General features: G+C 41.2%; 1 protein-coding gene across 1 annotated transcript in view; it reads left to right on the forward strand.

The window, feature by feature from the left end:
* The window catches only part of glra3 (glycine receptor, alpha 3), a 52,645-nt gene that overhangs the window by 15,677 nt on the left and 10,562 nt on the right, over positions 1 to 26,406 (forward strand). The window contains exons 3-8 of the mRNA XM_027282364.1: positions 4,873 to 5,003; positions 12,682 to 12,749; positions 19,902 to 20,125; positions 20,264 to 20,346; positions 24,542 to 24,679; positions 25,025 to 25,239. Of these exons, the coding sequence (XP_027138165.1) occupies positions 4,873 to 5,003; positions 12,682 to 12,749; positions 19,902 to 20,125; positions 20,264 to 20,346; positions 24,542 to 24,679; positions 25,025 to 25,239 (859 nt within the window). The remainder of the gene's footprint in view (positions 1 to 4,872; positions 5,004 to 12,681; positions 12,750 to 19,901; positions 20,126 to 20,263; positions 20,347 to 24,541; positions 24,680 to 25,024; positions 25,240 to 26,406) is intronic.

Here is a 26,406-nt window from a genome sequence, read left to right on the forward strand (position 1 = left end):
CATCAGCATCACCAGTGAAGCACCCCCACACAATCACACCTCCTCCATGCATCACGGTGGGAACAATACAGACACCATCCGTTCACCTTCTCTACGCCTCACAGAAACACAGCAATTGGGAAACCTACACGTGACTTCATTCAGGCCCTGAGTATATACACTTTAAACATTACAGACTTATTCAAAGTTATTGAAATTAAAAACGAAAAACACTGAATGACAGAGGGTGTCCAGAACTGAACTGGGACTGTAGAAGCCGTAGCATGGCTACTACGAGTAGTAAGTGTAATAGTGGAAGCAGATTAAAACATGAAAGAAAAGCATACATTAAATATATACTGCTCTCCCCTTTAAATGGCCTTTGTGTGAGAGAGATACAGTAGTTGTAGATTAAAAGCTCATCCATTATTGATATAGATGTTATGCCGTGTCTCTCTACATTGCATCCTGCACTTCTCTCATATTTTAAAGGAGGAGAATATAAAAGAGGAAAGGGGGGGAAGAAAAAGAACAGAACAGATTGCAGGAGAAGGAGGGGAAGAGAGTGGGAGAAAAGATGGGGAGAGAGGTAGCGCTACTAAGCAGCTTAGCAGCTGATCTAAGATGGTCTGAGCTGACAGTGTGACTGTTGACTGGAACGTCCAAAAGAAACAAGCAGAGCAAAATGGATTGCATGGAAAGACTAACACTAAATAATGAGACTGAGGCCTCTGCACAATGCAGGGCAGCTGGAAGGGGAAGGTTAAACTGAGTTACTGTAATACATTGCGTTGGTTGTCCATGTACTACTCGTATAACTACTGATGGGATTTCTTTCTGGGATTTACTTTACATATTCAGGCAAAGTGGTATCCACAACATCACTCATAGTATACTGCGTCTGGACATAACTGACTGAACCCACTTAAGTACTCAAAATAGCACATGTATGTATGTAAGTATGTGAACTGAGACTGAGACTCAACACTCCACTAATTTATGGACTGGCCTCTTCTGTTGAGCTGTGATATTTATGAAAATCAGTGTTTACAGTACAGTTCTTACCTTTGTTACAAGTGTCCATTTTTTAACTGAGATTTTTTAAACTCTATGTTTTAAAAGAAAACACATCAGAGATCAAACAGTTTAAACATGTTTTTAAAGACTAAAGGTGGACTAATCTGGACTGAAGAGGAATATTCTGTTAGATAAAGACATGTTCATTTTGGAAATGATCACATCGATCTTTGTTCGATACATTTTGACTTTTGGACTTTTGGACAAAACTGTGGAGTGGACTGGAAATGTTTGGCTCATCCTCCATCAGATGCGCACTGAGACGCAAATACAGTGTTTAAAATATGAAGTTCACAGAGTTAGTAATCTTTTTCAGCAGATATCTTAGTCACTACAAGACTAGCAAGTCAGTTGTGTTTATATGTGTGCTATTTATTCAGGTTGGGAAACTCCACAATCTCATAAAATCGCCTCTGTTGCTAGGCTGCTACTAAAGCTCGGGCTACTTGCTGTAGTAGTAAACTGTTTTTGTTACATAAAAGAGTTTACTGTCTACAGTCCAACCCCGTTCATTCCATAAAAATTAAGATCAGAACAGAAACAAAATTTTTTTAGAGCTAATTATCCCAAATTATGAATATTTATACTTTTTATTATATATTGTACTTAAGTTGGTATGCATTGCATAATGAAATTTAAGGGCTGTCTTCAGTGCAGGAAGTATAAAACAGAACTTTAAAAGCAGCTTTTAAAAAAATTGATAAATGGAATAAAACATGGAAAAATGAAAAACAGCACATACATCCAGTTATTTCATGTGGCTATTTAAGGCAGTGATGGCCTTAGCATGTGGGGGGGTTTATTGTCCTGTATGTCCTGCCTGAGGGTAACTGTTCAAACAGGATGTGTCCGGGGTGGGATGGGTCCTTGATGATGTTCTGGGTTCTTTTGAGGCAGCAGGAACTGTAGAGCTCTTCCAGGGAGAGGAGAGGGCAGCAGATGATTTTCTGGGCGGTGTTGATGACCCTCTGGAGCGCTTTTCTCTCTGCAACTGTGCAGCTGGCAAACCATACACAGATACAGTAAGTTAGGATGCTCTCTATAGAGTAGCGATAGAAGGACACGAGCACCCTTTGGGGAAGGTGGTTCCTCCTGAGGATCCTCAGGAAGGAGTAGAGTCTCTGCTGTGCTCTCTTTACCAGCTCTGTGGTGTTAGCGCTCCAGCTGAGGCCTCCCTGTATGTGCACTTCAGTGACGCTTACTGACCGAATTTAGTTCCTTATAGAAAATATTTGTTTTAAATTATTTTACAAACCTGAAATGTTGATTTATGACCGCTTTTTTTAAACCCAGAATGAATGGCAATGTCATGATAGCACAATGGGGCAGTGAGGCTCCTCAAAACCTTTTAGAATCTAATAAACCAGATTTAAAATCTAATATTTCCATGAATATTTCATCTGCATCGACTGCTAACATTTACAATGTAACCGAGCCAACATCAGAATCCACAGAACAGACACACACATGATGTTAAGTATAACTCATGCACTCCTAGCAGACATGTCCATATCCACGGGCAGACCTCAACAGACAGCAGAGCGTGTGTGTGGTACTGCACAGGAAGCAGCTCCAACACTCTGCCCTCAGCGGTGTGCTTCTTTGTCGTGGCTCTCTGGCTGAGAACCGGACGAGAGGTCAGACATGGCAGTGAGATCAGATTTATGTCTGCGTTTAACCTTGAAGATATTTTCATCTCTAAACACAACTGGGATGTGTTTCCAGAGATGCTGTGTTTGACTTATTTGAGACATCATGAGAGAGTATATGATGTATATGATTTCATGTTTTATATATGCACTAAGCTACAACACAATCATGAATTTCAGGTGGTTGTCATACAAAGAATTGTGATTAACAGTTTGATTGTCTGCTGTGTTTGGCTTTGCAACAAGGATAAAACCAGTGCTGTTCATTTTAGTGGCTGCCCATCCATGAAAGAACACACATGGAATCACGTGCTAAACAAAGCAAAATATAGTTTTATATTTTAGATCCACTCTTCTCTTCAACAGGTCTTCACCTGCAATGGTTTCTATGAGACCATCAAAATAACTCTATTCAACAACAGTAAAATAGCAACTCTCAACCACTCAACTAAGAGAAATGAGAAATCCAAGGTCAGTCAGTCAGTATGCTGTATTATTTATTTACACTTGGCCAAGGAGAAATAGAGACACTCTCAAGGCAGCAATAGGTCTCTGTGACCCTGGCCACCACAGTGTTGAGATAGACTGGCACCTACTGTTCTTAACCAAAGCCAAACAACTAATACTGCTGAGGACCGCAGGGCCCACATGTGACCTCATGTACCCTAAGGATAGAAAATTCCATAACATTCTGCAGGTCTCCATCTGGAGGTCTCAGTGAGACCATCCTTTGTTTTTCAACAGGACTTTTGATTTGCACAGAATATGTCAACATGATGGAAATATGGCATTTCTGTTTGTTTTAATAGGCAAACTGAAAACAGGCATAAAAACTGAAATGCAATGATTGTAACAATGATGACTGCTGTTACAAGACAAGCTGCAACTAAAATCATATCCTCTTTTTTTGTGATTATTGGGAAGCGAGTGATTAACATATTTACATATGTTAATCACTCGCAACATATTTATATATACATATTTATCACTACTCCTCTACTCTTGCTGAATTTCTAAGATCCTTTCTCAAGCTGTCGTTCTGCTCTGTCTCATTGGAAATTAATGAGTGCCGCTGTCTTTGTGTCTTGTTGTCACCCCCAGTGTAAGTGTAGGAAAAGGTTAAACGAGTACCCAAACTAGTGATGAACACACTTATTCTGTCCTCGGGATTGTGCGAGTTTCCTCCTTGCTGGGGTAAATGGTAGTTACATCCAAATGCCAAAGTAAAGGTTGATGATCCTGAAAATACACTCGCCTGGGCTCACTAGGGTGTGTGTGTGTGCATGTGTATGTGTGTGTGTGTGTGTGTGTGTGTGTGTTTAGCTGTATGACCCTGGCATGGAGCAGAGTTATTTTTGGAACTGTTCCTTCTTGTCCCAACTGACAAACACATTCACAAGTGTAGCTTCAGGGTCGGCGAGCTTTACCTCAGCATCCAGAAGCTGATACTAGGCAAGTGCACAGCTCACTGCTGCAGCACGAGTGTAAAACTCATTGTAAAATGATTGTAAGCAACATTAACCAAGAAATAATTGGGTAACATTAGGTAACATTTAAAGAACTAGCTCACTGACAAACGGTATTAGAGTGCTTAATCAACCACAGCTTCTGCCCTGTACAGGAAATGGATCCCTTATAATATTAGAACGTCTAAGAGCTAACTGGGTAAACCACATAGTTTCTATTCTAAAAGGAAATTCTAAAATTCTACACTAATATACTAATAAATAAAAACATTCCATACCAAAACAAAAACACAATAGTTGACCCAGATCATCACGTTGTTATTATAAATGCATTTAGCAGGAATATGAATATAACACTAGCCCACATTTATGGGCTTACTGATGACAACTGAACTAAAAACATGAATTTCAAAAACAACCCAAAATAAATGATTAGTATTCTTCCGGTTAATTAGCGGTGTTCCACAGCTGATAGCTTCCTCCATTTTGGACTCTACAATCTTCCTCCTTCCCTAAAAAATCAGCACTGTGGAAACAGTTCACTGCTGTCAAAATCAGAAGGTTTGCAAGTTTTCTTCTAAGGGTGTTCATGAATCTGCTTCGAGTTTGTGTTTTGAATCAAACATCAAAGTTATCCTCAAGTTGTGTTGTGAAAGTGTCACAGTTGATTAACTGATATCTCTGTTCTGGTTCTATGACAGTGTGGGACAGTGTAAGGAGGTGGACAATGCTGCTAGGACACGGCAGGTCCCGATGTCTCCCTCTGACTTTCTGGACAAACTGATGGGGAGGACATCTGGATACGATGCCAGGATAAGACCGAACTTTAAAGGTATCTGCCAAGCAAATGTGTCTGTCTGTATTTTCAAAGTGGACTATGCTTGTGGTGCACTGTCCATAATAACATAGCAGCATGATAATGATCCATTTTCTTTACCTACAGATGCTACAGAATCAGACACCTTGCAAACATTTGAGGTCAACCAGTAAAAGGCTGCTTCACCTTTTGTGTGTTTCTCCATTTTCTTTTTTCCCAAAATAAAAATAAAAAATCCAATTTCTGAAATATAACTCTTCTCATTAAGATAAAAGGGTGAGTCATCATCATATGATTTTTAGATGATGCTGCTGATACTTTCAGCGTGTAACTTTTAAAGTGTTTTCTTTTGGCAGAAATGGAATAGAATAATGGAATACGGAATAGAAGAATCAGGCTGTGTCGTAACTGGAGTAAGCGCCTTTGAGGCGGGAAAATGCTCATCCCACACCTGCTTTATAAAGGTGATGGAGGCACATGAGAAGATGCACCTCACCGCAAAGCAGCGAGCTGCGAGCACCTGTGCTAGTGTTAGCAACAGGCCTTGCCAAGCCACACTCGATCACGCATTCAGATGCCCACTGAGTAAGTCTACTAGCGATGGATTAACTAACTCCCTCACAAAATGGATTGCAATGGACTGCAGGCCAATTTTAGTGGCAGAGGACAGAGGGTTAGCAGAAGTTTTACAGATAGCATCCTCTGACGTTACTTATAAGTCGCCATCAAGAGGCACAATTGTATCTAGAATCACACAGCTTTATGACACAGAGAAACAAGCAAAGGAAGACATAGTCGTGGGAGCCGACTATGTTGCACTGACTGTGGATCACTGGTCTTCAGCTAGTAATCACAACTACCTCGGTGTGACAGCATACATCATTGAAAATGAGTGGAAACTTCAGTCATTTACATTGACCATACAAAAAAAACTTCAGGTTATGGATATTACTCCGGTTCTCTGATTTAGCATGAGTGAGTGTCTCACCATGGGAATGCCTCCTGATCTTGTCAGAAGCTCAAATAACATTACTCCAGCCTTGACTGGCTGGCAAAAGTGAGATCTTTGACAGGAGGGGATAGGACCCTTCTCCTATATAATAGGCTGAGCGTTCCCTGGTGGAATGTGCACGAAGACCAGCGGAAGGGTGAAGACTCTTTCTGGTGTAAGCAAGTGCAATAGTCCGCACTATCCAGTGGGAAAGATGCTGCTTGGACACAGGCTTTCCCACATGTGGTTTTGCCCAAGACATACAGATGTAGCAACTCAAAAGTTCTTGTGTTTCCGTGACGGGGCTGTGACTGGTCCTTGGCTGGTCCTTGCGGGTCTTTTGCAGGTCCGTGACGGTAATGTAATCCCCCACGATGACGTAGTCAGTGAGGGCCCGACTGGAAACGCCCCTAAGCAGCCTGGGTAAAAACCAGCTGCAATGCCTCATTTGTCCACGGGGAGGAGCAGTGATGTTCCGCTCTCACCGTAGACTGTCTAAAGACACATCTGAACAGATATGTTGGGGTGAGCGGGTGAGCCGATCAGCTGAGACAGAGCACAGTTATGGATGTGGCTAATGGTGCAAAGGATCATCATGATCCGTTCATATCGCCCCCCACAGCACCAAGTGTTCCGCAGATCGGTTGATGGAAGAAAAAAAAGTTGTGATAAGATAGCGCTGCAGCTGCTTGTATCTGCAACTCTATATCACGCACAACAACAACATGCCAACATAAACTTGTTATTAAAGAAAACTCAGCTCGTAACATCCGTTTTTAAGTATATTTTTTGGGGCCTTTTATGGATATGACAGCTGAAGAGAGACAGGAAGGAGGGGGCAGAGAGACGGGGAATGACACACAGTAAGGGGCCGTCCGATGCGGGATTCGAACCGGGGCCAGCTGCAGCGAGGACTGTAGCCTCTACACACGGGCGCCTGCACAACCCACCACACTACCAACCACCCCGTAACTGTTTTTTAAGAGTTATATCTGTTTGATGCTTTCTGAAGCCTGCAGTATGAAACACATTCGATTTCTGAGTATTCCTCTGAACGCCATAGTGGCCATATTGATAGTACAGTAATACAGTATACTGTACAGTATGATGGATACTGATGTCCAGCTGTGGCTTTCACTACATGCAGATTAGGAGCGAGCAAGAGAGAGAGTGCGCGAGTGCGAGAGAAGAGCTTCAGTAATTATGTAAGGCAAACGAGTCACCGTGGACTTTTGCAACAGACTTATCGCTGGACTTTCAAAAGTTGTGTGGGGTATTATTATTAATGATGGGGGGCATAGTGGAAAATAAACAGTGGTGTCCATGTAGAATAAAAACATAACATATATACTGCAAAGTTTATTAAAACCAAACATACTTGACTTATTTCATACATAGTCTTTCCATTTCCGCTTTACGCCATTTAGCCTAATGGACGAAAATGAAAAGGAGTCATTCATGTTCTCATGAGCACACTCAAATCAGAAGGGTACTGTATAGTATACAGTACTCAAACCAGCTGCATTTTCTGCTCTGTGATTTGTGACACTAGGAGACGAAAAGGCCCATCAAGTGCAAACAAAAAGTTGAGCAATGAGAATGCTAATGAGGTGTTTGTATGGTTTACCTGGCCTAAAGCGTGCACTACAGTAAATACCTGCATAACAAAGGACTTCCAAAACGCCCGTCTCTGCAGCTCTATGTCGTGCACAACAACAACAAGCCCTCCCCTCCAAATAAACTGTTAATTAAAAAAACCTCTCGCTTGGCAGGTCTGACACACAGGCCTGGCAGCCCTGTGACGTCTGATTAAACCTTTTTTGTAACTTTTTTTAAGGGTTAGTTTGTTGTTTAGATGCAGATAAGCAAGAGAGAGTGCGCGAGCACAAGAGAAGAGACGCTTCAGTAATTATGTAAAGACTAGTGGTGGCCATAGATAGATTAATCGCGCCAATGCTGGCCGGCATTAGCACAATCAGCTGTTCCCCAGAGTAAACAAAGGCACCTGTCCAGGTGGAAGCGGCATTTAAAAAACAACACCAAGAAAAAACACGACAAAAACATGACAAAAGCACAAAAGAAGTGCTAGAGAGATCAGGACTCCACGGAGTTACAGTGAAGAAAACAAAAACGAACAAAAGAGAAAAAAGTCAAAAGTAAAAAAGCGACCTGAGAGGCTGGAACAGCTTTGAGAATAGATTAATGGTGATATTTTTTTTATCGCCTGATAAGTCTCACGTTAACGCAGCACGTTAACGCCGATAACGGCCCACCACTAGTAAAGACAGAACAGCCTAGATGTTGTTGATTTGGTAAATGGTGACATGTTAGATATAAACACCTTAAATTTAATTTCAATTCATAAACATGCTCAAATCATACGGCTACTGTATAGTATGCAGTAGTCAAACCAGCTGCATTTTCCGCTCTGTGATCTGTGACACTGGGAGACCAAAAAGCCCATTACTGTAAGTGCAAACAAAAGGTTGAGCAATGAGAATGCTAATGAGGTGTGTAAGCTGCTCATCTCCAGGTAGAACAACTGTAAAAAAGTTCTGTGAGAGAAGCGCCATCTCCTGGTCATACCCTGTAATTACATGAATGGGTGGAGTTACAGTAAAAAAATAGACACGCCCAGGAGAAGGAGGGGGGTCACTCCGGCCACGGAACTTGGCAGGCAGTTGGCTGGAAGTCGCCTTGAAGACGGCTGCCATTCAGCTGGCTTTCAGCTTGAACGGGAACTTTTGAGTTGCTACTACTGTAAACACCCTGTCACCCTGTCTAAAACCACGCAGGTATAGCAGCCAACCCTTTGGGCATATCCACTTCTCCTTCGGCTACTTTACACAGTGGATCCCCCCCTGACAGGCTGGCCTATCTATGTAAAGTTTGCTAACATTAGATGTCAGTCATAGCAGTAGTTAAGCTCATGAATTGAACTTTTCATTTCTGAGATGAACAATGTGTTAAATCCTCTTTCCAAAGTAACACCATCCAGTATATTTCAGATGATTTGTTTTGAGGAGGTAATGGAAGTTACAAGATGTCAGAAAGTCATCTCAAAGTGCTTTCATCAGTACGAATCAATATGAAGCAGATGCTACCAGCCAGTGTTCTTGTTCATGAATTGAATTTGCTCTCCACGTGGCCTAAAAGAATGACACGCTAATGGAAAAATCCACACAGTTAGTGTTTGCTTGGCAGCAAAGTTGCGTTGTGGGTCAGTTAACAGCTTCCTGCATCTGCCGTGCTTCTGTCAGCTAAATGCAGGTCACAGGAGCTTTTCTGGCGTCACAACAGAGTTGTAGCAGCTTCTCAATCTCTGCGGGTGTTTCTTTTGGCGGTCTCCACTTGGTAAATATCTCTGTCTGCTGTTTGGTTCTGTGTGGGTAGTGTATGGTGGATTTAGCATTATTTAAAACAGTTGCCTACAGCATCTGGAAACAACATCACTGATGTTAGCTGTGAGAGAAGCAAAACAGTAAGTTTAGGGGGTGAAGAGGTTGAGCCGGATCCAACTTTTGGAAAAACCTGATGTTACGCTGCGCCAATCAGACGATCAATTGATCGATCAAACTGATCCACAGTCAGCCTGAAAGTGAGGCTATACAGGTGGATAAGTACCCAACTGTTGCATTGGCTTTGTTTATTTCATGAACCCAGCTTCTAAATCTGTATCTTATAACTTATGCTGCACAATGGTGACACAAAACCACAAGTTTTGTGGTGTCCAGTGGTTTGACTACTACAGCCACGGAAGCAAATAAAGTGGATCAACGGAGTGAATGGGATTTCCTCTGTGAATCGAACAATATCTCCACATCATCATCATCCCTCTTTTTTTAATCTCATGGACACTGTAAGATTGTGTTGTGACAAAGAACAATAGATAGCTGGTTTCATTTTGAATTATTATTATTATTGGTCTCACTTCTTTCACAGTAAGAGGATTCCAGTTTCGTTCTGTGAGCAGATCATAGAGACTACGATCTAGATAGAGACAGATCTGTCTCATGTGGTCAAAACACTAAAAGAACTTGACCCTGTTAGTGTGGTCTGGATTGAGAACATGGATGTGTTCTAACACTGACACCTGGGAGAAGAGAGGAGACATGAAACAGTTAAAGTACACGCTGTGATGGAGGTTACACAAAGGGAATGTAACCGTATGTGGTAAGAATCAAAAGGAGTCCAAAGTTATACTTCTTTCTCTGTGTCCTGGATGTATTCAGTGTCACAGCAACTGCCTCGTTTGTATGGAGCTTTTGGCAGCTTTCACCAATGAACTCCAGGATGGAACTACAAGTGCTGCTTGAAACAACTTCACCTGCCTCAAGTTCAGGTGCTGTCGGTGTGACTGTGAGGAGAGACAATGAATATGGAGAGAAAATATGTGAAGTTCAGGTGTTCTGTCTGTGAGGGTCATTCAGTCCACACAACATGAACAAACACACCACAAGAATGTATTAAATACTGCTGATTGAGAAGACAAAAAAAGATAAGTGGCAATAGAACAGCAGTTCAAAAGCATCTTTCTATTATCATTATTATTGTTGTTGTTTATTAATGTTGTTTATTAATATTGTAATGTTTAATGGTTGTATGCTTAAATAAAAAGTTAAATAAATAAAACATTTCACAAATTGCAAAGGGGGACTATGACTTGGCTGCAGCTTGAAACAAATATCAGTCAAAACATTTTTATTTTTTCTCACTTGAATCCATGTAAGTGTTTCAGCAGTCCTTGCTGGCATTGTTAACATTTGTGAGGTTGCTTCAGATAAAGTGCCTTTACCTACCTGTGCCTACAACCTTTTATGTAAAGCACATCCACCAGATCAGTTTTATCCTTTTATCCAGAAACATCTGAACATTTTCCTGGATAGAAATGGCAGCCTAACACGGAAACAAGACATAAACAAGAAATACATTTTTAATTTTGCTTACATGACAGAACTTCAAAGAAAAACAAAAATATATACAGTATCTCGTATCATGTGATTTAACATCTCAGTCCCTGTAAATACCAAAACCTTATCTGCAAACTTATCACCATTATCATCTTCTGGCTCTTATCACATTCACATGAGTAACCTCTAAAAGGTTTGTGTTAACTGTGATGACAGTGAGAAACAGGTGAAGCTGTCAGCCCAGCTGTGAAGTGACTGTGTACACTTGTGGTTTTATTCAGTATTCAGTAACTGCAGTACACCAAAGTAACGCTCTGTCTGGCCACTCTACAGCTCATCTCAAAAGATATTGTTAGCATGCACAGTCAGAGTGGCACAGCTCTGGCTTCACAGCAGGGCAGATAAACAGTTATGATTACTGATTATCAAATTCCTGCAGCAGTGTACCACCTGCTGCTCGAGAGAAACTCAACCCACTACTAGAAGATCAGTAAAATACTGCTCTTCATCTAAAATTAATATGTACTCCCTGTCATATTTTGTATTTTGATTTGTTCTCAAATCTGTTTATTGCAGAGACAGCTTTGACCTGGATTCTACTGAAGACAGTCTTTAAAATTGAAGCTTATTAAAGTTCTGCACCTACTTTGATTGTATACTGAAAACTGAAGAACACAGAGGGCATAAAACTACAAAATGTATATATTTGTAGATAACCAAAGAAATGATCCATTTACTAAGGTTTTATGAGGCTGCTGTAAATACATTAGTATCCTGAGGTTACCTCTGTCAATTCATATGGAAAAAACCAAAGAGCTACTGGTTGATGACCAAACATATGCAGGTTTGGTTTGTATGGAGCAGTACTGATGAGTGATCGAGTGAAAAGAAGCAGTTTCTTGATGGAGTCTTCTGACATATCACACTGACAGGTGTTTCTAGAATTTACTCCTCAAAATATGTTGGACATCGCATTGTTAAATCAAATCAAATCAGATTTTATTTGTAAGTCACAAAGTACATTTGCCTCTGAGGGCTTTACAATCTGTACAGGGAGTGACACCCTCTGTCCTTAGACCCTCAGTTCGAGTGAGGAAAAACTTGCCCACAAAAAACCTTTAACAGGGAAAAAAGGTGGAAGAAACCTCAGGAAGAGCCACAGAGGAGGGATCCCTCTCCCAGGACGGACAGACGTGCAATAGATGTCAGTGTACAGAACAAATCAACACAAACATATTGTACAATTACAATGAATGATAAAATGACAATGAATCACAATGAATGATAAAATTATTACAGTAGCAGTGGAACCTGCTACATGTGTAGAGATAGAGAGACACAGATGCACAGCAGCAGCAAATCATCAACTATAAACTGTAATGTAACAATAATGACATGACTTTAATGTCATCTGATACACCAGCACCATGAACTATGGCCTCTGAAAAGTGGTGTGTCTTCAGGACACCTCTTCTTTTTGCATCGCTAATGACTAATGGGAGTGGAGTGGATTACTGGTCACACAGGTTTACATCTTTTAATGGTGTGACTTAAGGTTAAAGTTTGAAGACATCCACTCTGGATGATGCATGTGTAATTGCTCAACACTTAAATGTGCTGTGCATCCCTGAGGCTGGACAAAGACGTTTCTGCACACTCTAAACCAGCTGAAAACCTCCTTACACAGCCCTGCTGTACTGTACTCAAGCAACATGGTTAAAAATATAATTTATATTATATCCATCTACTGTAATCATTCTGTCTGTCTGTCTGTCTGTCTCTCTCTCTGCAGGTCCTCCAGTCAACGTGTCCTGTAACATTTTCATCAACAGCTTTGGCTCCATTGCTGAAACTACCATGGTAAGACGTAATGCATGAAGGAATATGTTAGCATTACGGTAAAATTAGCATAGTTGCATGGACGAGTTCATACATTGTCACGGCTTGAACTATGGCTTGAACCCAAACGCACGACTTGGGAGAAAAAGTGGAAAATAAACAAATATTTTATTATGAAAGTACACTATGAAAACACTATATAATCTAAGAAAACAAAAAACACTCAAGAGAGGAAAAACCTAACAAAATATAAGATAAGATAACGAATGAAAAACCACTCTTGCGAGGGAAAAATCTATAAAGAGCAAAGGCTAGACAAAGTATCAACAAAATAAACAAAAACCTGACAAGACACCGATCAAAAGTAGTAACAAACTTGACTTGGATAAGGAGCTGGTTCACATGTACATAGGACAAGACGAACTGGCACCAGACAAAGGGAGACCATATATACACATGGTAATGGGGAACAGGTGGAAACAATCAGGGCGGGGAAGACAATCAGACAGGTGGGAAACACCAGGGGAAGGAGCAAGTTATCTGAAACGAGAGGAAGGGAACATTTCAAAATAAAACAGGAAACCACAAGACAACATTGACACAAGACAACTTAAACATAACCAACTTTCTTAGTCATGACATACACTTTATATAAAGCTTGTTTCATCAAAAAGCATTCATAGAAAAATATTCTAATATACTTTTAAATAAGTTGTTCCAGCGTTTTAACATAACCCATTTAAAACCAGATGACTTTGTCACTACTAAGACATTCAACATGTTGATGTTATGAGCATTAGAGGTGAAAAGTAAGCAGCGTTACTCCTAATGAGCATTAAAACACATTTGTCCTGCTCAGTCCTGTCAATGAAATCTATAGTCAATCTTGAGAGGTTTGTGTAGAGGGCTGAATATTCTGGACAGGATGCTGTCATAGCTCAGTTAGGTCAGACTTCATTAAGTCCCAATGTGGACTAACAGCGCCCATGACTTAAGTCTTTGATCACTGCTTCCTCGATTAGTGCACAGTTATTTATAAATGCAGATTTCAGTATATATTTCAGAGCAGCAGGAATATGAACAGTACAGCAGAATGTGTGTCGGATCTAATTCATGCTACCTTTGCTTTATTTGTGTTTTCAAAGTAGAACTTCAAAAGCTTTAAGCTTGTTGTTGAAGGTATTGATAGTAGTCTGTCAATATCAAGATCAATATCAAGATCTGTTGTAAATTATTGAAGACCATAAACAGGCGCTGTCATGTATTTACTGTCAGCCCACTGACATCATTCTGTGCACTTATAATTAGTAAAAGCAGTAGACAGTAGGAGAATTAGAACAATCAGTATTATTGAAGAAAGAACAGCCTCAGACTGTGTCCAGACCAGATGGCAGACTGACAAACGGGAATAATGACAGAGGGAGCAGACGGAGACAGAGATGAGAGGAGACAGACACGCAGACAGGAATAGCAGATGTGCAGTGAAGACATTTAGTGGCTCTGACAGCAAATACTTGAAAGTGACATGAAGTCAGTCCGTGCTGCACACAGGCTGCTTTCATTGATACCGTGTACACACACACACACACATGCACAGACAGGATCAGGATTTTTATTTGTTAGGGTCATTTTTTTAAATACAGCAGCATTCTATGGTAAAAAAAACTTTCTGTGAAAGGCACTCCATCTCCTTAAAGAATTTGGAAAGCAGCAGATTTATCGCTGCAGAGGGCCTTGGACAAATGACAAACAAGAGTGCAAATGTGCGCAGTATGTGCGGAATTAAAGATAGTGCTGGATTAAAAGCAATGACTGTATAAAGAATGGACAGAGCATGAGTGACGTCGCCCATAGCTTTGTGAAGAGCTGTACTGCCTGAAGCTAATTGAAATATCAGCAAATGACGCCTGTGTGCTCAAATAAGCCAAGGCCACCCACCTGTCAATCAGAGTGACCATGCTGTTGATTCTGCATAACCTTCAGCCTGAATATCATTTGAATCGTTGAGTTCTATAAAAATTCACCCTCAGTACAGTTGCCATGAATGGGGAAATTAGCTATAGAGAAGAAAACTCTGGAGCCAGTCTGAAATGATGAGGAATTCTATTTTTTAGCACTTCCTCACTGGCTTCATTTCAGAGGTTGCTGCTTGATTACAAGTAGCTGTGATGTCACCTGTCCACACACAGAAAGCTGTATGCAAAGCATATCAATAATTTCCTACCAAATGTATTTGAAATATAATATTGCATTTGTCAGTACTGTAGAAAGCATAATGAGAAAAAAGTTTGAATAGAGTGCAGAATGTAACATACTGGTTAAACACACACTCAAGATGAGGTAAGCTTTGAAATGTATGCCAACATACCCACACATTAAGAAAGGCACAAATTAATTCCACTAATTAACTTTTCATTTAAAATCATTCCAGGTGCAACCTCATGCAGCTGACTGAGAGAATGCAAAGAATGTAAAGTGTCAAACATACTTAGTGTTTTTGTTTACCACATAAGTTTACCATAATGTGTTTTCTGACAGTTTGGATGTGTTCAGTGTTCATCTATCTATATAAAAATACAGTGAACAATGAACAGTTGAATCAAATTGTGAATGAGTGCATGAATTTCACACTATTTGCCATACTTTGTCTCTCTTTCCCTTTAATGACAACATGCACTCAAGCTGGCATGATGTGTGTAAAACCTGATGACTCATGTTATGCCAGCATGATTTAACAATGAGCCAAGGGCCCCTGTACTTGTTCAGTGGGGTGTCAGATCAGGTGACAGTCAGGACTCTTTGGTCTTTCTTCTAGTTCTCAGTGTTTGGCCTGACTCCTGAGGAGCAGTTTAGAAACTCTGTCACGTCTTGTGGTCTATTTAGCAAATTCTGGATCTGTGATGAAGTTGTTTTTCTGTCTCTCAGGAAACTAAGCTTGATATATTGATCTTTTCAGGGTGAGTGCTTTGGATAACTCCAAAACTTGGCAACGTGGGAAGAAGGGAAGAAATATGTGTTCTGACTTTGTGGGAACTGTCCCTTTAACAAGGTTGTCCACTTAGCTTGAGTTTAACTCTGTTATTCTGTGTATTCTGTCCCTGAACACATCCTGTGCAGACACAGTGTAGGTGTGTCATAAATCATGAACTGATAAAACTGATTCAGTTTGCCTTCTGTGTATCTGTAATAATTAAACACATTTGTGCTGCTTCACTACACTCTGACACTTCGCTGTGTGTCACACTGTCTGCTCATAATTAGCAGAGCAGAACTGGTTGTGATCAGTGGAGCTCGCTCTGAAGATGGACGGATGGACGAGTGGATGAATGATTGAATTGACAGAGTCTAAGTGCTCTCTGCACCACCGGGGGATTGTCTGACAGATACGCTATTTGTATGTACACGCGTATGTGTGTGTGTGTGTGTGTGTGTGTGTGTGTGTGTGTGTGTGTTCCTCTGCCAAGCGAGATCTGCCAGATTTCAGAACGTGCAATATTACTTTCATTAGACTTTTATTATTTATTAGACTCAAATGAATTATTCAAAACGGTGTGTGTGTGTGTGTGTGTGTGTGTGTGTGTGTGTGTGTGTACACCGAGGCAGCTTTGTAAATGTGTCATCCTGTCTATGTGAGTTTTTTCTTTCTGCAATGCATGATCACAGTGAAATTATTATCGGACATATTTTTAACGAGCCAGGTTTAAGATCTAGTTTTCGTTTTTGAATCATTACTGCAAACAGTGAACATGTGGAGGGAGGGGTCAGTGCAAATGCCGAGGTCATGATATGACCTGATGCTGCAGAGAGAGGGGAGCAATGAGACGTATTTACAAGGGCCATATGTCACATTAGGATTAGAACCTTTCTCTCTTCTCACCATCTGTCTTTTCATCTACACACTCCTCTTCTCCTCTGGCAAACAGCGCAGTGACAGGACATCACCACATCAAGGATAACTTGTATAACAAGTTACTAACTGTAGATATACTGTCATTTATGTCCTAGAATCAGTGTTGTTGTTGTTGTTGTTGTTGTTGTTGTTATGAGTATTATTATTATTATTATTATTATCATCATCATTATTATGATTATTATGTAGCAGTGAGAGTAGATTTCCGTTTTTTTTTGTTTTGTTTAATCAGCTATACATCATTTATATATTATTACATTATTGTAGTGCTACAAATAAATATGACTTTTCTGAATCATAATAATAATAATAAGTGCATCCTCCTTTGTTTCACTGTCACTGAAGAGAGGAGAAAAACAGAGAGGAGAGATTCAGAGTTCATTTCTGAATGCCCAGATACAGTATCACACCCACACCCACACACCCACACATACACACACACACACACACACACACACACATACACATACACACACACACACACACATACACACATAAACAGAGGGCTTAGGGCCAGGTTGGTTCACTCTGGTCTATACACGCTATCTATGTTAAACAGATTTACTACTGTTAGGCTCGTTTTTCATTTGTTCACTCAATCTCTCCATCCCTCTTAATCCATTCTGTGTGTGTGTGTGTGTGTGTGTGTGTGTGTGTGTGTGTGAGCTGTGTTTAGTTTTTATGACTACACGGGGAGAATGATAATGCCACAGGTTTGTCCTCACAGATGACAAAGAGTTCAAAGCTGTGGTAAACACAAGCTCAGAGCTCTACATGGCTGTGGCTGAGCTGTAAATACAATCATTACATATTAACAGCAGCTATTCAACATGGAGTCACATATCTGGCCACCAGATAGAATTAACTCTCAGTTCAGAGTTTTTTTTTGTTTGTTTGTTTTAGCCTTTTGATGCTCCACTATGTTCACCTGCAACTTTCTCTGTCTGCAGGGTTAGTATATGAATATTGACAAATGCAGTATCAACTCCAGTTTTCAAGGCTGAGCTTTAAAGCAAAAGATGTTATTGTAATTTCAATGTCACAGCGATGAAGGCACATCTCAGCACAGCATGCCTCTCAGCACACGAAAAGTGTGCACCAGGTGGAGTGCAGATGTCCACCAGGGCTGTGTATCCAGTGTATATGCATGTATGAGTAATGGACTGAACAGGAGACAGGATGCAGGTTACATCATCAAGGTGCAAATCTGGATAGGAACAATTCCAAAACTTCAGCAGTGTAAAATGTCCATTTCTAAGAGAAAATGTCACCAGAAGAATTAAACAGCACTAACATGATATATGTATGATATCCTCAGTCAACATTCAGTGGTGGTACAAAGCAGAGCAGTGAATCATCACAACCTGAGAGGTCCTTGAGTGTACAGTCATAAATGTGCACAAAGAATATTAGCCTGATGGGTCCAGTTGAATGTGAGATTAGCACACGCTTCATCCCTTTCAGGCTCATGCCTGATGGAGATAATGAGTACAGTTGCTAGTGAGAGGACGGATTGTGTAACAGGACAGCATCAGAAAAAGTGATGACTGAATGGCTGAAATGTGCCGAAATCACAAGTGTAGGTATGGATGCTCAGGATAATGTCGGTGAAGCAGTGTACAGTGAGTTATATTCCCAGCTCCAGAGGTTTGTGCATCAGTGAACACTGGCACGCTGATGAGTCTTCAACATGATTCCTAAGGAACGATGATAATTACGTGTTTGTTCTCTTTAGAGCAGGACAAACTATGGTGTGATAGGTTATGACAAATAAAGAATAAGGGTGTATATAGTTATATATATATGGTATAATTTATACATGTCTGTTGCACTGCTCCTCAAGTGAAGTGTTGTCATCTTGTGGAGTCGAGAGGAGACACAGTTCACAGTTCATGAAATAAAAATTGCGTGTTTGACTCATGTAGGCCAAAAGCATCCACAGCAGTATTACTGTCACACCTAAATCAAACGCAACCATGTTTAATTTCATTAGCCGCATCTGTGTTCACCGTGCGACGACTCCGGGTCCCTCGGAAGTGCAGCAAAGTGGAAGAGCCGTGATGTCACTTCCAGTCAATGAGCATGGTGAGCAGAGATGTTCAGTGCTTTTTACAGTGCATTCTGGGGATTTTCTCTGGAGCTGATCTTTTAGAGAAATGGAGTGATGGAGTGATACTAGGTATGTCCAGGGACCAGTTTAAGACACCCCGTGCTTTATTGTCATGGAATATTTAAATCATTGAAAAATCAAAGCAAACAAATGACACTAACTCCCAAAAGTGTTTCCCACTCCACACACAGGAAGCTGGGGCCATGTATGATAACATGTCTGAGCTATCACCATCCCTACTTAAGACTGCTTTATCTCCTCTTAGGTCAGAGAACGATATAAGATAACCCTCATTGAGCAGGCAAAAGCAGCTGGCTGGACAATATGATTGCAAGTACACTCCTGTTCATTGAACTGCTTTTAACCCTTTATCAGCCAAGGGACCATAGATGGTCACTTCCACAGGCTTTTAAAGTGGTGCCCCACGTCTCTCAATGAAGAAGCAGAATCATGTGACTTCCTCCAGTCAATTAGCGAATGTCAGGCTACGTCACAGGTAGCGTTGCTATGGCCTCTAATGGATTTGCAGCCTTCTTATATGCACCAATAACACTCCATATAAAGGGTTAAATATGGTGCTGTGATGGTTGTGGTCTGTAAAATACAGTATGTCACATAGAAGAGACGGTGAGTCTCTGTGGGGAAGTCATGTCCTGTCTGGACAAGGGGTATGTTTGTGATTTGAATATTTAGTATCTTTGCCAGAAGTAGTTAAGGTGTATATTGATGGTAGACTGCAGCTGCCTACAAATGTGGTGGAAGGTGTGTGTGTATTCATGTACAATATGGTTCCACCTCTACTGTGGACCAACATCATCGCATCTAAAGAAACAGCTGGTACATGGCTCAAGATCATTTTCACGGCTCTGCCTCATCAGTGCACACCTTGATTGAACGTGCTGTTTAATCAAGTATGAAAACATGATAGAGCGAGCAGCGTGGATGATTGGTTATGAAAGATGATGTGTGTTACTTTATTTTTATTCACCTGTGGCAACCTACTCCTGGAAACTGTTTGTCCTGTTAGGCGCAGACAGCATGTGCAGAGGCATCTGCTTCTCTGTACATGAATCTAACACAGGAGTTCTGTCGTTCATCATGTACATTTGTTATGTAACTGCTTCCATTCTTATAAGTTTCTCTGCGTCTGCAGGACTACCGTGTAAACATCTTCCTCCGTCAGCAGTGGAACGATCCCAGGCTCGCCTATGCTGAATACCCAGATGACTCTCTGGACCTGGACCCCTCCATGTTAGACTCTATATGGAAACCAGATCTCTTCTTTGCGAATGAGAAGGGGGCCCATTTTCACGAAGTCACCACAGACAACAAACTGCTCAGGATATTCAAGAATGGGAATGTTTTGTACTCTATAAGGTTAGTGTGGGGCTGCCCAAGAATGTTAATAAAAAGACTTTGTTATGTATGTGTAATGTATTATATTTGTATTTTTTTCTTAGAATTTGTATTATGATATTTAATTTGTCATGTTCTCTCCACTTTTTTTACTTTCAGACTAACATTAACTCTCTCATGTCCCATGGATCTAAAAAACTTCCCTATGGATGTTCAGACCTGTATCATGCAGCTAGAGAGCTGTAAGTATGAATACGTACACACACACACACACACACACACACACACACACACACTAGTATTTCACATAGATGTGAAATGAAGCTAATGTAGAAGTGTTATAAACTGTAATTCCTCAAACAGCCACTTGAGGCTGGCTCCAGAAGTGAGTCAGTCTCCATAAGTCCCCATGTTCAAATGTCCAACTTCACAGCAGAAATAAACATGTTTACAGCCTGGTACAAAAAACAGTTTTGGTCTCTGTAGCTAATTTCCCCGTTCATGACAACTGTACTGAGGGTGAATTTATATACAACTCACCTGTTCAAATGATAAAATAATATTAAGGCTTAAAGTTGACATAGTTAACAGCAAGGCTGCTTTGACTGACAGGTAGGTCCCCCTATTTAAATTAGCTGGGAGGTGGAAGAGGTCATACAGCCAACATGGCGAGGGCCAGCGCTGCACATTTTCAGCTTCGAAACAGTGCTTCATAAACCTGCGGATGACATCACTGTCCTTTTTTTGTAATATTGGACTTTGTCAATGAAAATAATACAGTATACTTGTGTTAAACCTTTGACACCTGAACCAGGCGGTCTGTTTCACCTGCAGTTACACATGCAGCTACACGCTTCTGTCAATAGTTTTGCTGAACTTCTTCTCTAGTTTATTATTCATCATATAATTCATCAGATCCCTCTGGAGCTTTCACCGCTCGATGACAGTCTGTAGGAGTTTTGTGGCAGTAGGACCTGTGAGCAGCACATTCTTGCGTCAGTGTCTTTAAAAATCAGCAATGTGCAACTGACATTGTTGATTAATAAGTTAACATCACTCAGCCCACACTCTCCCATCTCCTCCTCCTGCTTCAGTTTATTACTCATCGTATTTCCGAATGTTTCTCCTGTTCGTGTCGTCTGTATATTCCATACCTCGTGATGTGACTACTAGGGTCTGTCTCTTTACCCACAGGGACTTAAACTGTGCACACCACTGAGTGTGTGCATGCTGCTTAGATTCATACACAGAGCACACCACCACCTGTGAACAAAGAGCTGGATACTGCAATATATATATAAAAAAAAAATCTAAATGTTATAACATAGACACATGACTAAGGAAACCCAGAGGCGTGTATAATAATGTTGATAGCGTTATGATGACTAATTCATCCTTTGTCCAATCAGGAGCTTAGGCTGGCCCCAGGGGACAGCTAACACTTAGATTAGATTATTTGTCTTCATTGGTGGTTCTGTTCTGCTCCAGCCCGCTGGCCAGAGGCATTACCATGCATAGCTCAAGCCCTGTTTTTTTATATGTTTGTATATATTTATAGATTATTTTCATTGCTGTGTTGCTGTTGTCTCTGATGTCACGCAGCAGAGAATGCATAAAGACATGCTTACACAGACAGAGAGAGTAAGAGAGGACGAGAGAAATCTGCCTTGATCAAACTTCATCTTCAATTCAATGGAATATTAGTCATTCCATATAGGTATAATGTGTAGTATTATGATGATTTGGGGGTTATTTTTTGTTTAAGTGTTTTGAGTAGATTCAATTGATGTCACCTGCAGAATTTGACTATCAGAGGCACTGTTACCTCAGGACATTTAAAATCATCCAGCCGAGCACAGAAGCTTCTTTGTCAGATTCTGTCTGACAGAACCTGTTTCCTCACCACAAACCAGCTGACTGAGGAAAGAACTCAAGAAGATCAAGGCGAGAGAGCCTGCAGGTCCAGGTGGCATCAGTTCAAGGCTTTTCTGGGAAGAGTGCCACATCTTGTGTGGTACCAGTGCCAAAGATCCACAACCCCAAGTACTTTAAATAGCTGCAGGTCAGTGGCACTGATGGCACTTGATGATTACACTGGAAAGTTTGGTCCTGGTCCATCTCCAACCCCTGGAGTGCCCATCAATGTACCTGCTACAGTTCACCCATCAACCTGCCTCCTAAGTAGATCCCTCTCTCACCTGGAAAAGGCTGTGAGTACTTTAAGGATCATGTTTTTTTATTTCTCCAGTGCCTTCAATATCATACTGCATATGCTCCCGAAGTTTGAGTGCACAGTAATAGATCTCCACCTCATAGCATGGGTCCTGGACTACTACAGAGTCCAACATGAACTGTCTGCAGCATGGAAGTCCCACAGGGAACAGTCTTGGCTGCCTTTGTCTTCATCGTCTACACACTGCAGGCTGTGGCTCGGAGGTAGAGCAGGTCGGGTCGTCCACCAATCAAAAGATCAGCGGTTCAATCCCTGGTTCAATCCCATCCAGTCTGCATGTCGAAGTATCTTGGGCAAGATACTGAACCCAAATTGCTCCTGTAGGAATGGTTAGCTCCTCAAACTGATGAGCAGTTGGCACCTTGTATGGCAGCCAATGCCATCAGTGTATGAATGTGTGTGTGAATAAGATATGTAATGTAAAAGAGCTTTGAGTGGTTTGAAGACTAGAAAGGAGATATATAAGTACAGCCCATTTACCATTTGTGCAGAACTCAACTGTCTGCCATTTGCAGTTTGCAGTGCATTTCAAGTTCTCTGACAACTCTGCAATCAACAGCCTCATCACATATGGGAACTGATCCAGCATTGGGGCCAGTGGAACCACCTCCAGGTCAAAGAAGGAAGAACCAAAGTGCTGATGGTGGACCTCAACAGGTGTAATAACAGTGAACACCCAGTTCAGTGTCCAATGGACATTGAAATCTTACAGGTACCTAGGTGTCTGGACTGATTGAACTGCCAGCACTATATAAGAAAGGCCTTGGGGCTTTCCTTTGGAGATGTTGCATGCATGGAGACCGCAGGAACTATACAGCCCATCTGACCTGGGAATGCCTTGGAATACCGCAGGAAGAGCTGGAATGTGTTGCCGGGAGACACCCTGAATAATAATGGTGATAGGTAGATGGATGCCGGGGATGCCTCTCCCCCCTGATCCAGCCTGACGGAGAACATGTTTCATCCCATTCTCCTGCAGTGTGTGAAAAAGAGATACTGGAGGTCCTGTCAGACCGCAAAAACTGACCAATTCACTGCAACACCAATGTATACCAACTGCACTATATAATAATAACATATTTTCTATGTGCATTGATGTGAATGCAACTGCTGACTCTGATTCATGTTTATGTTGTTTATTTTATTACTTTTATATTACTTAGTTATTACCCAAATGTTCCAGCTGCTTTCTGCTTTTTCCAAACAGTCCTACAGTGCACCGACTGCATGCATTTTAACATGACTTTCACTCTCACAGCCATTATTCTCATACATTTGTCTGTGTAGTTTGATTCTATTCCCACACTTTCCTGTTAGTAACCTTCACTAAGCACAGCTGAAGAGAGGAACATAGCAGTGTAACAGTGTAAGAATTTATGTTGGAGTATTTGAGATGTAAGCACTTTTCACTTCAGTTCAGTTTTATTTATATAGTAATATAGTAAATTAAAATTAAATTAATATAGTAGCACCGACTCAGATGTTATCTCATGACACTTCATATAGAGCAGGTCCAAACTGCACTCTTTATTATTATTTACTGATATCCAACAGTTCCCACCATGTGCAAACACTTGGCAAGGAAAAACCCTCGATAAGAACTTGTCTCGTGGTGGACGGCAGCAAAATAGACGGCCACATTGGGAACGTGTTTTTAGATGTCACGTCATGTCTGGTGCAGCTCATGTTGTCTGCCTGAACTAGCCTGCAGGCGTCGCTCCATTTTGCACCAAGGTTAAGGCACACAGTTTCCTGTGCCATACAACCACATCTCAGCTGATCATGTGCCTGTACTCCGCGGCTGTCAAATGTATTTTCAAGGATTTGACCCGTAACTACACTGACTGTGCTGTGAGCTCTGTCAAAATGGTTGTCAGTGCAGCAGGACTGTAGGAGAACTGCAATACATTTACTACAAGTACAGTCGACAGCTATACTTACTAGTTACTTTACAGATTAAATGTAATGCTCCAAAATTATATAAATAATCCAACATTCCAATTCCAACTGTTCCTCAGTCAGACCACTTGGTGCAAGATAAAGTAGATTAACTAAAAATACTTCAAAAGATCAGAGGATGACGATGAAGCCTTTGTTAAACATATCTCTATCACTGCAAAGATTTCTACTCCAAGACCATTATGTTGCATAATGTGTGATTCATTGTGGGTCATTAAATTGTCCTGTGCTTTACTTTTTTTCAGTTGGTTACACCATGAATGACCTGATCTTTGAATGGCAGGAGAACGGACCAGTCCAAGTGGCCGAAGGCCTCACGCTCCCACAGTTCATCCTCAAAGACGAATCAGACCTCAGATACTGCACCAAGCACTACAACACAGGTAAAACACACGTAAAAATACACACACACACACACTGCCGTCAGCGTCGCAGCACAGGTGCACACAGGGTAAAACAGTTGCCACATTTCATCAATCATGTTTGTGCTGCTGGGATCAGCAGAGACAAACATCTCGACTGATACAGTCTATTCATTAAATGGGATCTGACTGTAGACAGTGGACAGACATGGATGTGGTGTGTTTGACCTGGGGGTGAAGACTGGAATCATGTTAATGCCTGCTGCCATCATGGGCAGAGAGGTGAAGCCTGTGGTTGAAGCAAACAGACTGTAACTGTGGCCCATATTTGATTAAAAGACTTGTGATATCTTTGACTTGTTCCAGGTAAATTTACGTGTATCGAGGTGCGGTTCCACCTGGAGCGTCAGATGGGCTACTACCTGATCCAGATGTACATCCCCTCTCTGCTCATTGTCATTCTGTCCTGGGTCTCTTTCTGGATCAACATGGATGCCGCCCCGGCCAGAGTGGCTCTGGGCATCACCACTGTCCTCACCATGACAACGCAGAGCTCCGGCTCCAGGACGTCACTGCCTAAGGTCTGTGTCTGTGTGTGTGCTACCTTTAGGTGCACAGTGTCAACACATGCACGCCTGCAGAATTTAGAAACTCTAAGTTGCCCATAGGTGTGAAAGTGAGTGTGAATGGTTGTCTGTCTGTATTTGTCAGCCCTGTGATAGCCTGGCGAGCTGGTTTACCTTTGCCTCTCAGACAGTATGCACAGGGATACACTTCAGCTCCCTGCACAGGGGAGGCCAGTGTAGATATTAAAAAACATGCTGGAGTCATGCTCCTTTATCAGACTATATAACTGAGCTGAAGACACTGCACTGAACCTTAGCCTTTTTAAAATATGGCTTATGGCTTATGGCACTACATGTATTAATAAGTTATTACTACTACTACTACTGCATTGTAATGCATTATTTGAGAGGTAAATGGTGCTACACATGTGGATAAAGTAGAGTTTTCAGTATTCAGTGTGGGACACAAAAATCATGTTATGTTTTTGTCACTTACTCATTTATGTATGTATTTATTTATTTATTTATTTATTTATTTATTTATTTGACCTCATTTGAGTTTTTGCCTCCAGTGTTCCCATCATGCTTTAGGTGATGTAAACAGGGAGTCTGACGTGGAGTCATTGGCTGTACACCTGAGCCTCATTTTTCTGTTCTCTATGAAGACTCATGCTGCGTTAGCTGCAAGCAGATGACAGATTGTGTCTATATGGTTCAAAGAGTTAAAGTCGCAGCACATATAGGAATATATACATGCAGTATGTAGGTAAGTGATGTGAACAAAGAGAGTGCGTGTGTTGATTTATTCTCTCTCCACAGACCTGAAATGTTGTTCCCCCCCCCATGATTTTTATCGGTGGATGTTTTGTCTGGTTAAGTACGTGTTGATTGCACTCATTATGCGTCTGCTGGAGCGTGTGTCAGAAAGAGCCCCTCAGTCTTGTTCTGGTATCTTGTATGCATGAGAAAAAATCCGACATCAGAGCACTTTGTTACGTAACCCTTATTAGCACAGCCATCTCTCTCACACATACTGTACACATACACCTCAGCAACACGACTGGTTGTATGTGTGTGTGTGTGTGTGTGTGTGTGTGTGTGTGTGTGTGTGTGTGTTTAGAGGTTTCTCATGTTTCCGGTGCTCAACAGAATTTTGCACTCCAGTATGTTACACATTTCTGA

Source organism: Larimichthys crocea, chromosome X, assembly GCF_000972845.2.
Source record: "Larimichthys crocea isolate SSNF chromosome X, L_crocea_2.0, whole genome shotgun sequence".
Classification (NCBI taxonomy): Eukaryota; Metazoa; Chordata; class Actinopteri; family Sciaenidae; genus Larimichthys; species Larimichthys crocea.